The following is a 15,052-nucleotide window of genomic DNA, read 5'->3' as shown; positions in this document are numbered from 1 at the left end:
TCCATACACGAATCTTGTTACAACTGCCATTTTTGGAAGGCTGGAATAGCTATTGTTGTATTGAAAACTTGATTGTCCTATTTTAGTAATCATTTTGCGGTACGTGGTAGTGTCGGTATGTTTTGAAAAATAATATCCATTCAGTCACCCCCGTCGCCATGATCTTTTTTCTTTGAACCATACACCCGAAGAGCGAACATCTGTATATTCACACACTCAGTTGTTTTATCTAACTAAGGGGCAACGGGTCAAACTAGGGACTGTTATACGTCCAAAATAGTTACTCAAGCACTCTATATTGTGCCGCGTATTTGCATATGTAAAGTTCAATCTTGATTTGGGGCACCCCAGTTCACCAAAGCGCGTAAGATCATAGCAAGGAAATTTCAAATGCCAAACATCTGTTCTCTAAGATCACCATCGTTTTAAGTCTCGCGAGATTGGCGAGACTTTGTTAACAAATCGGGTGGTAACTCTAACTTCATATGAGTGATTCGTCATGAAACGGGGCTGTAGATATGAGGAAGGGTAAGCCTGTCCCTGTGTTTCCCTGTCCCTGACTGTGTTTCCCTGCCCCTGGTGCTGACTGTATTTCCCTGTCCCTGACTGTGTTTCCCTGTCCCTGGCTGTGCTTCCCTGTCCCTGTTTCCCTGTCTGTGTTTCCCCGTCCCTGGTGCTGACTTTGTTTCCCTGTCCCTGACTGTGTTTCCCTGTCCCTGACTGTATTACAGTATTATGTTTATCTGCCAATGTTTTGGTAGTCCTTCTATCTTCCTCAGGGCAAGGGGCAATACTGAATTCTTAACCTAGAAATGGGTAGTATAATAGGTCAGTACCGTGTTTACGTCCCAGTGTTTTGGTAGTCCTACTTTCCTCAGAGCAATACTGAAATTTATACCTAGGAATGGGAAGTGTAACTAGTCAGTATTATATTTATCTGCCAATGTTTTGGTAGTCCTGCTATCTTCCTCACAGCAATACTAAATGGTTACCTTGGAATGGGAAGCATAGTTAGTCAGCATTGTCCTAAAGAAGGAAGCAAAACTACTGAAATGTTGGCAGGTGAATATCTCTTAGCCTGTGTTTATACAAGATCTCAGGCGGAGGTTAATGACCGCAGCCCCACTAAGGGGCTGGCGGTTACAGGAATGGCCGACCGCTAGGAGCGCGATTTGTCAGGCTCAATATCTCTTGGTTGCATCCGAAGAACTTTGTGGATCATTGTAAGCCTTATGAAATATTCACAGTAGTACATATATATATATATAGTCTCTCGATCTCCTTACTTTGTAACATTTCAACTTCGACTTAGGAAGGAAAGAGTCAGAATGAAGACACCGAGCACAAGAGTGGGGACAATTGGGTGAGTTGTTTTATTATAACAAAGGGAGGAATGACTCCCATAGAAACACTTGTACCTTATCATAAACATTTCTCTCTCTTTGTACATATAAAAAATTAAGTTGTGATCAGTACCAGAAGAGGTTCAACCATAAATTTGGGCTCAGGTCTCAAAAGTTTCAGACTTACATAGAAAAATAAGTGTTGTTTTCGTAGGTATGGACTATCCCAGGGAATTTCTGACACCCCTCCAAGAGATCATCTCTACCCCCCTGCAAAATGGTATGTTCCCGTTTATAGCTGCGATTCAGAACGAGCAAAAGCTTGTATGGAGGATTTGAATTTTCCATGAGACATTTGAACTTTGACCCATAGGCTGCAAGGGTAGATGCCCTCTTTGACCTTTAGCTGGCATGCAGTTCAAAGGTTAGAGGTATAAGGTGAACAACCTGAGAATAGACGATTGCATCACATGGTGTCATAGGTCAGTGGTTATGACCTGGCACCTGACTGAAGTTGGTTAAGATGTGTGCAGCCAATCAAATGTACCCATGGAAAAGTATGACAATTTACAAGCTTACTTTTATGAAACAGTATTTTCCACAGAGAAAATAGGAAGTTTCTGAGGTTTTTTGTATATATGAGGTTGTCTTCATGTTTCCCTGCTGAGACTTTACAAGGAGGTCAAAGGTGATCTCTTGGAGAGGTACATGCAGTACAATGTTCCCTTGCTAGGTGGTGCTGCTGGGTGAGCTTGTCTATACAAAATTTTTGTCTCCAAAATCCAGCAGCAATTCCTAGCAAATAGGTTCATTTCTTGGGTGTCGCAGAACTCAAGACAGCTCATTACAAATTGTGTGCATCTTATCATCACTTCCATTGGCATCGTTTTACAACATTTCACAGCATTATGCTCTACAGAGAATTTCCCCCTCCTTTCTTCACCCAGTTATATGGACAACTTTTGCCCAAATCCTAAAATATATACATTTAGACAATGTTGTTTAGATAGCTCCACACTGATTTGGCGTCACAAGAACTGTATGGTCAAAAGACTACCTGTCAGAAACCACTTCGAATTGTTGTTGCGTAATTCTCACAAGACAAAATAAATACACAGGTGAGAAAACAAGCACTTTTGTATTTTGCAAACGATGCCAGGTTTTCTTGTGTTTTGATGAGCCACAATGCACACTGCCCTATCTCAACATTTACAGCGCCTCCTTTTGGACTTTTATGAAACTGCAGAGTTCTGAGACTGCCCAACTGCCGGCGGAGGGGTTGTGTGTTCGCACTAATATCGGCCATCTGCAGCGAGACACTGTTATATTTACATGCATGCTTCAAGCCTGTAGTATCTTACCAAAGCAGAACCGACGCAAAACCCTGTTTCGCGGGGAAAATATGTAGAATTCATCGAAGCGAAATAATCAGCGCTGCCCTTCTCTTGTTTTCAGTGACATTGCGCAGAATTCAACGCAGAAACAGGGTTTCGTGTGGTCATGCCAAACAGTTGGTTGCTATGGCAATGTCTCGCCATGGCAACCCACCTTGACTTTCACTCATCAATAAATTAAAACAAGACAATTCACCATGAAGATGCTATAAACATGCATTTCGCCTCGCTCTATACCATGTAAGGGAGTCTAGATTTGAAGTCCATATAATATAGTACACCCTCTCTAGTCTTGCTAGTGGGATGGGGATTTCTACATTTGTACAACACTGCCCACCCCTACATCTGCTCTTGGTTTCTCCCGAATTAGACAATACTCCACAAAATATTAGAACATACCATTCTCATATAGGGGTAGAAAGCAGATGTTGTGCAAAAGACATCATGGGGTTTCTACGTTTTTTTGTCCTCTGTACAATGATTCAACAAACTACATGAATAAATTATGGTTCACTACATCTGAAATGAGATATAAAATACTACCTGTTGGCCTATGACTGCCAACTACGGATTGAATGGCTAATACAAAATAATATAACTGCTTGGAGGTAGATACAAAAGAGGTGGAAGGTGTCATAGGTTATGTTAAAGGTCTGCATGAGAATTGGTTATTTGGAATCAGGAGAAAGGTATGTTATCATTCCGCGACCTTGAACATTCTAGAACAGGTCGGACTACAAGGAAGTGATAATTCTGGTGAAGTTGTTTTTTCTACGTTGTGGCGACGACGGTCTTCATACATCTACAAACCAAGCACAACCGCTACATACAACACAACTACTTTGGCTCGAGAAGACAAGGAAATGAACAAAACACCACCTTTCCATAAAAACCTCACTGTACATAAAACTTCGGCTTTTTGGCATAAAATCTTCACTTTGTTCAAAAACTACTCTTTCTTCAACATTTTAAAATCAGTGACTTCACTAACTTCTTTTTCTCTCTCTCTTTCTTAGACCCTGCACCCCTCCGGAGGAAGTGGTATACCCTGGATATATTGTGTTCGTTGACCACATATGGAGTACCAGGCTCGCCTTATAACTATTTTTTCACAGAAGCCAACGATCACTTACTCTCATGACCAGCAATAGACACTCTACTATACACTCTGCTCCCCTATACCTCATTTTACAATGGATGCGCCTTTGACAATTGACATTAAAAAGTTTGCTCTTCTTTTTTATCAAAAACTTTGGAATTTGTTGTGAATGAATAATCTCTGACTTTGGTTTTTTTAAATTCTCACCTCAAAATGGATTTCAAACAGACAACCAGCTAGAATCTCTCCAATGGAAAGGTGGTGCAGCGAGATACAAGTTTGAAACTACCTAAGGAAACGAGAGGGTTTCAGAACAGCTGGGAAGGGACGGACGATTTCACATGACTGGTAAAAAGGTGCATGAAATGATGCTCAACATAATGAAGGGCCATATCATCGTGCGAACATGATGATAATGTGAATTTCGCTGCTAAATTGCAGATCCCAGCTGTAATGGCACAAAAGACAACATGTAATATTACATCCAGTCACAGAAATATTGTAGTTATAACTCTCATATAATCCTGGCCGATAACATTATCATCACCATTATCAGATCAGCTGATAACATGCGATATGGCCCTTTCACAACATTTCCTTATACCTTCTGGCTACTACCAGTACACAGTCACTCACAGCCTCCCAATGCACAAGACCTTGCAATAAATTATGATAATAAGGTAACATGGATTAATTTACATATAAAAAGTTTAGTAGCAATGTGAGAGCAGAGAAGCCAACCTAGACCCTATATTATCACATATGTATGAATATGCAAGACAAACGGTAATATTCATAAGAAAGGAACCCGCCAATACTTTTACATGGCAATCTACTTATAGAAGTGCGATGTCGCAAAATGTTACCCTTCGTGACATCACCATACATATAGTATATCATCATTCTGTGATTGGCTCAAGTTCTTATCCAATGGGAAGCCATTTCTCAGAAAGTCAGGTCAAAGGTCCCGTTTTCCCATTGGTTCTGACATATTCAGGTCATGCAAAAGAAAAAGACCCTGTCTAGTAAACTCCAAATATGGCACAAGTTCTCCTTCCATATTTGGAACAGCTAAAACTCCCTGAGAAGATGTCATTAACCTGAATATACCAAATGCTTATGGGCAATGTCTAGAGATCTGCAAGGTATACGAAATACAATGTAAGTATATGCAGTTACTAGATGTGGGTATTTTGGCCTGACTTCCAAACTAAGAAAAGAAATGTGTACAATCTTGTCTCGTTTTTGCATGAAGAATTGACAAGTACTATCGGAATTGTGGTTTGACTTCCCTTTGCCACAGATCAAAGTTTTGCTTTGACAGGAGCATGGTCACATTTGGAGGATTTTTTTTAACAAACTCCAGAGAAAGTCAGGGAACAGTTCAGTGTTAGTTTTAGCATTGTTTAATTTTCCAAATTTTCTGTCAATGGACTAATTTTCTTTTGACATGATTTTTCACATTCGTTTCATACACTGGTAAGGTTTAGACACTACTTTCTTGTTCAGTCCTCATCAGATAATTTTCAAATTTCAATCTGTCATAAAATTTCTGATTAAAAGGACAATACTGATCAGCACTCTAGCTATGTTTAAAAGTATTAAATATGTTTAAAAGGCAATGAATTTGCTTGACCAATATTTCATATCAGAAACGGTAAAATCCACTTTTTCCCATACATTAGTTTTAAAAATTGATCGATTCGCGGACTGGATAAAACCATTTGATCAAGTTGACAGAGAGGACAAATGGTAGATGAGGGAACACCTAGAGAACGGGATAAGTAACAAAATGAAGGACAAACCAAACTACATGAGGTTGGCTTTCCCACTTTGGATAAGAACAAGGCCACTACAAACTGTACAAGAGTATGCTGCGGCCCCTCCTGCGAGAAAATGGAACCTTCTGGTTTCTTGCTTTATTTTAGAGAAGTTTTTCTTTCTTTCCTTCCATTCTCTTTCAACTCAGTGCTGTAAATCACTGACATCTAAAATTATGGAAATATCAACAGGCTAATCATGAAGAACTCATGAAGTTCATGTATTTCTCACAACGAGAGGCCAACAGCAGTTACAATATAAATGGACTTGGCCTTGTGACCATAAATGGACAAAACCATGGTGCAGGTTTCCTATATGCTACAATCTTGAGTGCAGATGTTCACTGAATCCCTGGAAATGTGCGTGGCAACTTACTGCTGCCACGGTATAACATAACGCTAGACACATTTTTTTTTGTATTCTTAAACCTTACCTTAACGTATTGATAATTCAGTAACTACAACAACAGTAGTTATATTATACACCTACTACATATTACAATACAACAGGTAACGGAGTACCGGATGCACTTATTACACAGCAGGTCACGTGACCACAGTGCACATGTACACAATACCTTGTACCTGATGTACTATTACACAACAGGTTACCTGAGGTAGCGACGTCTTACTGACAGTGACTGAGGCTGATGGGAAGGGTCGTGCTGTCAACGAGGTAGAGGTCATGCTGGATATATGGTACACCTGAGTCTGAGGTAGTTTTTGTTCTTTGAGTCTTTTTGTTATATTGGCATCTTGACGGCTAACCCATGCCTGGCATAGGAGTTCACTTGAGGTTGAAGGTTGTAGTTCAGAGGTCAGAGGTGAGAAACTCAGAGGTTACACATAGGGGGGTATGTCCACCTGCATGCCACACCCTTGCCATGTGGAATAATACTGAGCCCTGCTTGGCAGTTGAGGGTGAAACCAGGAGACATGGTGCCTTTCTTTGCTTTTTTTCTGTCAGAGGTCAAACTTCATAGTCTATGCCGTGGAGGCGGTCAGTCCCATTGTGGCTGTTCCCGTGAGTAAGAGGTATCCTGCGTGCCGGACTCGGACTGAGTTCATGTGGCAAGTTGTGGCCAGAGGCTTGCCCATCCCCGGCCAGCACAGGCTGCCCATCGCTATTGGGCTTCTCCTGCCTGTGTGGCCGCTCCGTGGAACTGGTGTGAAGCGGTTCCCCCTCCGGCCTGTCGTGAGCCAGGCCGGGTGGGGGTTGGCCGCCGTGCCCGTCCCACAGGGATGGTCTGTGCCTCTGTGCTGGGAGGTTGCCTTGCTGCCCTGTTTGCCCTGGGATGGGTGGTGGGGAGGGGGGCACACCGTCCCCTTGTGATGTGTGTAGACCCTGAGACCAGCTCTGTACTTTGCTTTGGAGGGAGTTGGATGGGGAGGAGGGGGAGTTTGGGGAGACTCGGACGTCGTCAGTGTCGTTCCTGCCGTCGGTCGGCGTCCGGGGCTGCCAAACGTCATCAGCTGAACCAGCGTCTGTCGTCACTGTGACATCCTCAGGTGTTGAATGGGGTGAGGTAGTTGGTTGACCTGAAAGAAACCACAACACAATTCCATCAATGCATCAGTGGAGACTAGGGGTGGATACCGGTTCGGCTTAATAAGGTTCAAGTCCAAGTTTAGGTCCAGAGATTTAGGTTCAGGTCCGGACCTGAACCTGGACCTGATCCTGTCCAGTTGATGTTTTGTTTTATTAGACCAATATTAAGCATAGAGAATTCATACCGACATGCATAACTATAAAAGTTCTTTGGGAGAAGACTTTCAAGATAAACCAGTGTTTGATATTTGAATATTGCACTGGTTTTGAATGCCTTTTTTGTCAGAGGGGAGACTCAAATTCAAAACACTTTTTATCAAACAAAATAGAGCAATATATTTGTACTTTGTTCAGTCTTTTTTGGACTCAGGTTTTTGGCTTTAGTTTTTTTGGACTCGGTTCTTGGATGTTATAAAGGTCCGAATCAGGTCCAGCGAACCGGTATCCAAACCTAGTGGAGACCACCATAATCCACAAGCAGATGTACGGTTCAGCCCAGAATGTTAGAAGCATTTTCACCTTCTTTCTACTGGTTCGACTTCATATCTCTCATTTGTCTCTCACTGAAGAGATAGAAACACTGATGACTTATATCATTATAGTCTACAAAGATGTGGAAAATACATCACAAACATGTTTAAAACACTGAGCATATTATTACTAGCATTACACCATAACATCAGGTTCATACAACATGGCTTAAAAGATTGTCCATTTGACTCAATTGCTATAAAACAAATTTAAAAACAGTTTTATCATTTGACAAACATACTGAGGTGAACATTATCTGAAGTGAACTTAAAGTTGGGTTAACTAGTAGGTTGGCTGCAATGCAATACAAGTAAGTACAAAGCAGTGTTTCATTATTTGCTAACTATTTGTCGGGGAAAAAAATGGTTCCGTCATCTTACAATTGAAGTCATTTTCATCAACTTGACTATGATTGCTTAACAGACAATAGATGGGATTGTTACATAGAAAACGGGGATATCCTTAGCCTCCTGCACAGACTTTCTACATCTATGGCATCAAGTTTCTCTGGTATTTGAGAACTTGGCCAATGTTAAAAATCACAAATCAGCACTCCACGAAAAAATAAACACAGGCCGCACCTAGAAAGTCTACAAAGTAGGCTAGATATCGAGCATTTCAAGAGCTCTACCTTAAGCCCTTTCATACCTGAGTTGGAAGAGTCCTCTCCGTTGAGAGGGTCTGCTTGGAGAGGGTCCTCCTCGTCACCATGGCTACTAGAGTAGGAGGAAGGGTGGCCTGAGTCGACTGCCTCAGGTGCCTGCTCATTGTCCCCCTGGTCATCACCTATACCCGTATGTAGGGGGATGTCGAGCTCAATACAGGCTCTGTCTGGCGTCTGCAGAGGGCAGTCCTGGTCAGGTCCATCGTCAAGGTCAAGGTCGAGGTAGCTGGGCTCGTGGAAGGACGAGTGTTTCGGGATGGGAATGGACATCATGATTCCGTTCACGCCATTCCCCGTCCCTCCCCAGTTATCCTCGTCGCCCTTGCGGTCAATCTTTGGCACTTGCGTTTTGGGATGACCGCTGCTGGCTGGCTTGGTGTGACCATTCAGGTGTTTGGGCTTGCCTCCCGGACGGTCCGGGCGCTTGGAGATGACCTTGCCGTTGGCGAGGAGCTTCCCGTTCATGATGACGATCCCGTTGACGTGACCGTTGAGACGTTTCTCCACTTCCTCACTAGGACCCTAAGGAATCATCAACCAATCAATCAATCGATCTACGAACCAATCAATCAATCAATCAAACACTAACTGAAAAGGTGATAATATGGCAATAATACTGTGGCAATACTGTTGTGGCAATAATGCTGTGGCAATGATTCTGTGGCAATAATACTGTGGCAATATGCTGTACATAAAAGAATGTTAACATGATTATCACATTTTCTGAATTTTCTGAATGGATGGTCCAAAATAGTATTTTGGTGTAAGTAGCAATTATTACATTCCAACATTCCATCTCAACTCTCTCCATCAATCAAGAGATAAACAAAAGTATATAATATCTGTAAGAAGAGATTGAGTTTCAGCCCTACGCATGCACTGACCGAGCCCTGTAGCTTGTCTGACTATAATTTCACCCAAAGGAAGCCTAAGAATGACCCATTTCATATATATATATGAAACTATCATACTATACTACTTTTTCAGGAACCTCATTAATTAACATCTACTTATCATTATTAGTGACATACCTTTGCATCCACCTCAGGGTTTGGGGGCAGGGCTGACAGCATCGGCGTGTAACAGTCCAGTTCGTACAGGTCGTCCTGGCCGCGGATGTGTCCGTTCGGGATGTTCCCGTTGCGGCGGTGGACGTGGTCGCCCCTGTTCCCATGGGGGGCGTGGTGGTCTCTTCCAAAACAGCACAACCTGGCTCGCCTAGCAAAGAAATATAGCCTTATTCCTCTAGCACAAACTGGCTTGCCTAGCAAAGAAAACAGACTTCAGGGCACACTTTTTTTCTATTTCCTACAATATTGCAAGTTGTCAGAGATTTTTGTAAACACTTTCAAAGCTTTTGGTCCTAACTATACATGTTTATCATTAGAAAATGTCTTTAAAATGTGAACGGGACAAAGGCCAGCACAGAAGAACATAAAACACATTCAAAACTCTGAAAAAGGACATTTTACTAATTGGCAAAGGACAGTGACTGATCTCAAAGCCCTGCCCAACTCCTTCAAAACATAGAAATGCAAAATAAAAACAAAACATGCAAAAATGTGACATACATGCAGCTCTTCTCTCATTGGTTGAACTACTAATTGCCATGCTTTGATTGGTTGAACTAAAACATGCAAAAATGTGACATACATGCAGCTCTTCTCTCATTGGTTGAACTGCTAATTGCCATGCTTTGATTGGTTGAACTAAAACATGCAAAAATGTGACATACATGCAGCTCTTCTCTCATTGGTTGAACTGCTAATTGCCATGCTTTGATTGGTTGAACTATAGCAATGTTAGCTAACCTCTCTGGGTCTCTGCAGAGAAGGATGATGGCACACAGCATGATGCACACCACAGCGATGGCCACTCCCACGATGATCCCTGTGACCATGCTCTTGCGTCTCTCGCCCTGAGTGGTGTGGTTGTCCTTAACGCCGGCTCCGGGGGTCGTCTTGTCTCCAGGCACCAGCGGGTTCACTGGAGGGAGGGTGAAGACTGATTCGGGGTCGGAGGCGGGCCCCGGTCCAACCTCCGTGCTGGCCATCATCTTGAAGAAGTACTCTGTCCTATACGTCAAGTTGTTCACAGTAACGCTTGACTGATCAGCTGTGAAAAGACAGTAAAAATTTTATGATAATCCTATACAATGTCATGTATATATGGCCTCCGTCGGTCAGTATTGACCATGGTAAAATCCTGGGTCAGAGGTCACGCTCCAAGATGGTTGCCTCTTTGTCAGCTGGGGAGTAAGCCCTCTCAATTTCTGCAATATCTTGTGTAATCATTGCAACTAAGGTGATGTTAGATCACCAAAGCCTTGGGCATCATATCTACTTACTATAGAAGCATCATTATCCTTCGTTTCTCTCTTAAGATCTTGCAAAATTACAAATTCTTCCTTGTTTTATCCCGCCCCTGCATTTGGGGTGGGGGGCTATGTAAATTGTCTGAGAGGCATCCCCAGCTGACTCCTCAAGGCTGAGTCCAGGTAGGCCATCTGGTGCTTTATACTTAACATTTACATTTGTGTTTTATGATAATCCTACCATCCAGTAAAACAAATAAACGGAGGAGCTAATAGTCCTGCTTCCAATTCTCCTATTGGGTGAGTTAGTCCTCACTATCAGTGTATCTAGGATAACGTTTCTGAATTAAGGAGAAGAGATACTGTCCCTCTTCTATTCATGTAATCCGTAACCTTGAAGCGAGCTTTGGATTTTGTTATGTTGTGACCATTGGGTAAAGAAAAAAAACCAGTACACTTATTTCTACATGCTGAATACCCTGGTGAGCACTTAAAATGTTCACATCTGATATGATGTCAGAGTAAGAACTTTTATCATTATATCTACAAGTGTAGGCAGACCTCACACGACCTATATACAGCAGCTCTGAGGATGCAGGATGCACACCAGAAGAACTGTCAAGAGCAATGCAGGACAGGGAGGACTGGAGGAGGAGGGTGATGTCCATCCGTAATACTCTCACGACAAGATGATGATCTTATCTACAAAATTAAGGATGTTACAAAATAAGACAAACCAGTTGTCTTGACGGTGGACCAGTCTGTGTCTGGCAATGACGAATCAGACGGTACGTAAAGGATGATGAACTCCTTGAGTTGGCCGTTACTTTCCAACGGAGGCAGCCATTCGATGAGCACAGCTGCCCCGGATTGGAGCAGCCTCACTTGGACCTCAGCTGGGGGTCCAGGTTCTTGAGGGAAAATAACTTAAGGTCAGCATTTTACCTAAAATAGCCTTAATCTGCAATGAACCCATCCCTTAGCCCATCCCACTTCTGTTAAAACTAGAAATACAAACTAAAAACATAAAAGCATTAATATTTGAAAGACATACAGCCACTCTCTCATTGGTCAAAGCGCTAACTGCCATGTTATCATTGGTTGAACTGCTATTTGTGATGGAAAGAAAGGATCGGTCCATTGCATAACTGGGAAAGACTGAGGCTATTGAGACTCTGTGTACTCTTTTGAGGGTGGAAAGTTGTCCAAAACATTTCATTTTTGTCGTTATCAAGCTTTCTTCCATACTCTTGAACAGAAGTTGTGGACTGCAATATTTCATGTCTAGTTGAAAACCCTGTCTCTACAAATGCATGTCTCATGAACTAGTAATGTTCAAATGGAGAACACCCTAACTGGAACTCTTATGTTCAAACAAGTCAGAGGTATTACACAGAAGTTTTCACACAGGTCTCACACTAATGTTTCCTTGCCCTCATGTCGGGAATACAATATTCTACACATGGAACAACTTTGAGTAAAATCCTAAGAACTGGCATTTGTATAATCTCCAAGCAGATTATCGGTGGCAAGGCATGCGCAGTATCAAAAGAGTTTCCAAAGCCTTGTTGGCATTTTTGATACTGCCTTGCCACCAATAGATTAGAAACCAATAAAAATGAAACAACACTTACTGCCCTCCTTTGTCTGACAGATGGAGGCATGAGTGTACTTGCTCTCAGTCCCCTGCCTGCTGTGAGACTTCACAGCAAACTCATACTTTGTAAACGGTTTCAGGTCGTTGACAATCAGACTGGTGGTGTTGCTGCAATGGGAGGCAAAGCAACAAAAAAAATTGAGACATAACATCTTAGCATTTGAAGCAGAGAGTGCACTGTATATAAACATGTACAAAAACTACATTCATAAATCATATGCATAACATGAACACAATGTGCGTACAATGTACTCTCTTCATAGTCAAAGTCTGATGCAAGATTAATATTGTAAAATCTAAAAATAAGAAGGCTCGTTTTCACATAAATTGTGCAGAAATATCTCATTTTACAGTCATCAGTATCATTGCTCATCCGCTATAAATAGTACAATATACTGTTGATAAATCAACTATAGAGGCCGAGCATTAATATAACTTTCTTGCCAGTACAGTTTGTCCTCTACGCAGTCAGTTTCACTTTCAATAAGTTTCTTCAGAGTCAAGTGAGGAGAATATCGAGATATTTTGATCTGCAAAAATATGCTACTCTATTGCATTTGTTATGAGTCAAATTTGGTGTAATTGAAGGTATGAAGACATCCAGTTTACCTGCGAATGTATTCCACCAAGGTGGCATTCTGAAGGTTGGTCGGGTTGTATCGGACCGTGTAGTACACCGCCTCGACCGTGGTCATCCGTGGCTTGGACCAGGTCACCCTCACGCTGGTCGCGTTGAGCGCACGCGGAATGACGTTCGACGGAGGCATGGGGGACGGCACTGATGGGACCACTGGGGAGGGGGGCAAAACAATGTTGTTGTCAATGCCACACATTTTATCACATTTTTTTTTTCAAACTACTGTATATGCAGAAATGTTCGCGGTGGTTTTATCTTCGCAGTTTTTGGGGTGACCGTTTCACCACTAACTTAAAACCACCGCAAACATTTTTGTCCAATACTGTAGCAGTTTGTAACTATAGCACTGCCGCAATGTTAAAACCACAGCGAACACTCCATTTTCGCCTTAGTGTGAAATAAAAACCACGCGAACTTAAATGCATTTACAGTACTTAGAATCTTCCAAAGGGCTTAAGTAAAGTTTTTGACTTCTCCCAAAGCTACATGTAGCTATAGGTACAGATTTTCACTCAAGGAAATACACGTAGGTTTTAAGTGCTATGAATTTGAAACTAGAAATTTTAGGTGCTACGTCAACAGCCACCTTTACAGCACCAAATACCACAGTATATGTAACACTTTTGGCCCGACAGTTTGAATAACCAACAACTAGCCTCTTGCAAGTAAGAAAAGACTTTGTACATTTTCTAGTTCAGATTCTTTTTAAATAGGAAGAAGAAGAAGACACCGACCTGCAATTAGTAGTCGTATTCAGTATTTGAGTATTTGAAATTATCCGTTCATCCAGAGTACTTACCAACAGTGGAGGTCTTCCGTGTCTTTATCAGCTGGGTAGCTGTCGGGCTGTCCCCTTTCTCGTTCCAAGCAAAGAGTTTCACTTCGTAAGAAGTGTCAGGCCCTAAATAAGACAACACAAAACTCATTAATTAATATTTCATAAGAGCCATGCTCTCAGCACAAAGATTCGTTTTGTCAAGAATTCTGAAAAACACTGCTGATTCAAACAAACTTCCATAAGAATGACAAAATATCAATTACTAAATTCAATATCATGTGTGGAAAACATGTTTTTGGTAACAAAATCATTCTGATTCAATTTTACCACTTGTAATGGTGATCAGGTTTTTTTCTTGGAAAAAATTGCAAGGGAGAGCATTGCGAAGGAGTGGATGCTGGGGTTTGGTGTCAACGGGGAGTTCCCCCTTCCACGGTTCGAAGTTTTAAAGAATCTTAAGTTAAATGGGGCATTGTAAGGCTTTATGAGGGGCAAAATTACTGCCAGACAGGTAACAGTTGAAGACTGTGACCTAGCAGTATCCCTGGTCAATCAGAATCTTACGCTTATCAGATAGAGGATCTGCTCCCCAGGGTAAGGGGGTGCAGGGTCTTGGTTAGGGCATGGAGGTGCAGCGCCCTTGTTCCCCTCTTTAGAAAAAGCCATGGTAGTGTTATCAAGTACTTACTGAGGCTTCCCAGCAGAAAATGTTGGAGGTTGCTTGGCAGTGCGATGGGCCCGTGGGTGATGTCGTCCTCTCCCGTGTACTCGAGTTTGTAGCCCAGAATCTTCTCGTCCGGGCTGAGACTCGGCATCTCCCAGTGGATGTCGATGGCGGTGGAGTTGAGCGCTCGCACTTGGAGGTTTGGCTCCCGCAAGACTAAAGAAAATAAAATCTCTATTTCATTGGTTGAACCAAATATGTCAATACAGGTGCAGTTGCTTATGGAATAGAGTGTTTGCCTTGCATTCGGATGGTTTGGGGTTCAAAACCTGGCTGGGTCGTACCAAAGACTTAGAAAATGGTGCACACTGCTTTCTCTGCTTAGCACTCAGTACACAAACAGTCGAGCACACTCAACTACTCCCCCTACTGTGTGGTGGCCTGTGTGGCCCATGTGGTATAGATAGAGAGGCACTGTCCCTATCACCAAAAGGTGTGGTAAGGATTTTAAGTGTGCAAAAACCTCCTTTCCCCAACTATCTCAAAATCAAGTCCCTACGAAAATAACTCACCTTCACCTTTGTTCTGCTTCATTGTCTTCT

The 15,052-nt window shown here is 42.2% G+C and overlaps 1 protein-coding gene across 2 annotated transcripts in view; it reads right to left on the bottom strand.

The window, feature by feature from the left end:
* Window positions 1-1,354: 1,354 nt before the first annotated feature.
* The window catches only part of LOC136425632 (protogenin-like), a 93,685-nt gene continuing 79,987 nt past the window's right edge, over window positions 1,355-15,052 (bottom strand). For both annotated transcript variants that reach the window (XM_066414559.1, XM_066414560.1), the window contains exons 13-21: window positions 14,475-14,666; window positions 13,808-13,909; window positions 12,981-13,161; window positions 12,349-12,479; window positions 11,452-11,625; window positions 10,212-10,515; window positions 9,432-9,618; window positions 8,385-8,922; window positions 1,355-7,195 (exon numbers count right to left, since the gene is read on the bottom strand). In XM_066414559.1, coding sequence (XP_066270656.1) covers window positions 6,627-7,195; window positions 8,385-8,922; window positions 9,432-9,618; window positions 10,212-10,515; window positions 11,452-11,625; window positions 12,349-12,479; window positions 12,981-13,161; window positions 13,808-13,909; window positions 14,475-14,666 — 2,378 coding nt within the window. In that variant the 3' untranslated portion in view covers window positions 1,355-6,626. The remainder of the gene's footprint in view (window positions 7,196-8,384; window positions 8,923-9,431; window positions 9,619-10,211; window positions 10,516-11,451; window positions 11,626-12,348; window positions 12,480-12,980; window positions 13,162-13,807; window positions 13,910-14,474; window positions 14,667-15,052) is intronic.

Source organism: Branchiostoma lanceolatum, chromosome 19 (assembly GCF_035083965.1).
Source record: "Branchiostoma lanceolatum isolate klBraLanc5 chromosome 19, klBraLanc5.hap2, whole genome shotgun sequence".
Classification (NCBI taxonomy): domain Eukaryota; kingdom Metazoa; phylum Chordata; class Leptocardii; order Amphioxiformes; family Branchiostomatidae; genus Branchiostoma; species Branchiostoma lanceolatum.
The sequence above is the reverse complement of the archived record's forward strand: the minus strand, read 5'-3'. Positions and strand labels throughout refer to the sequence as shown.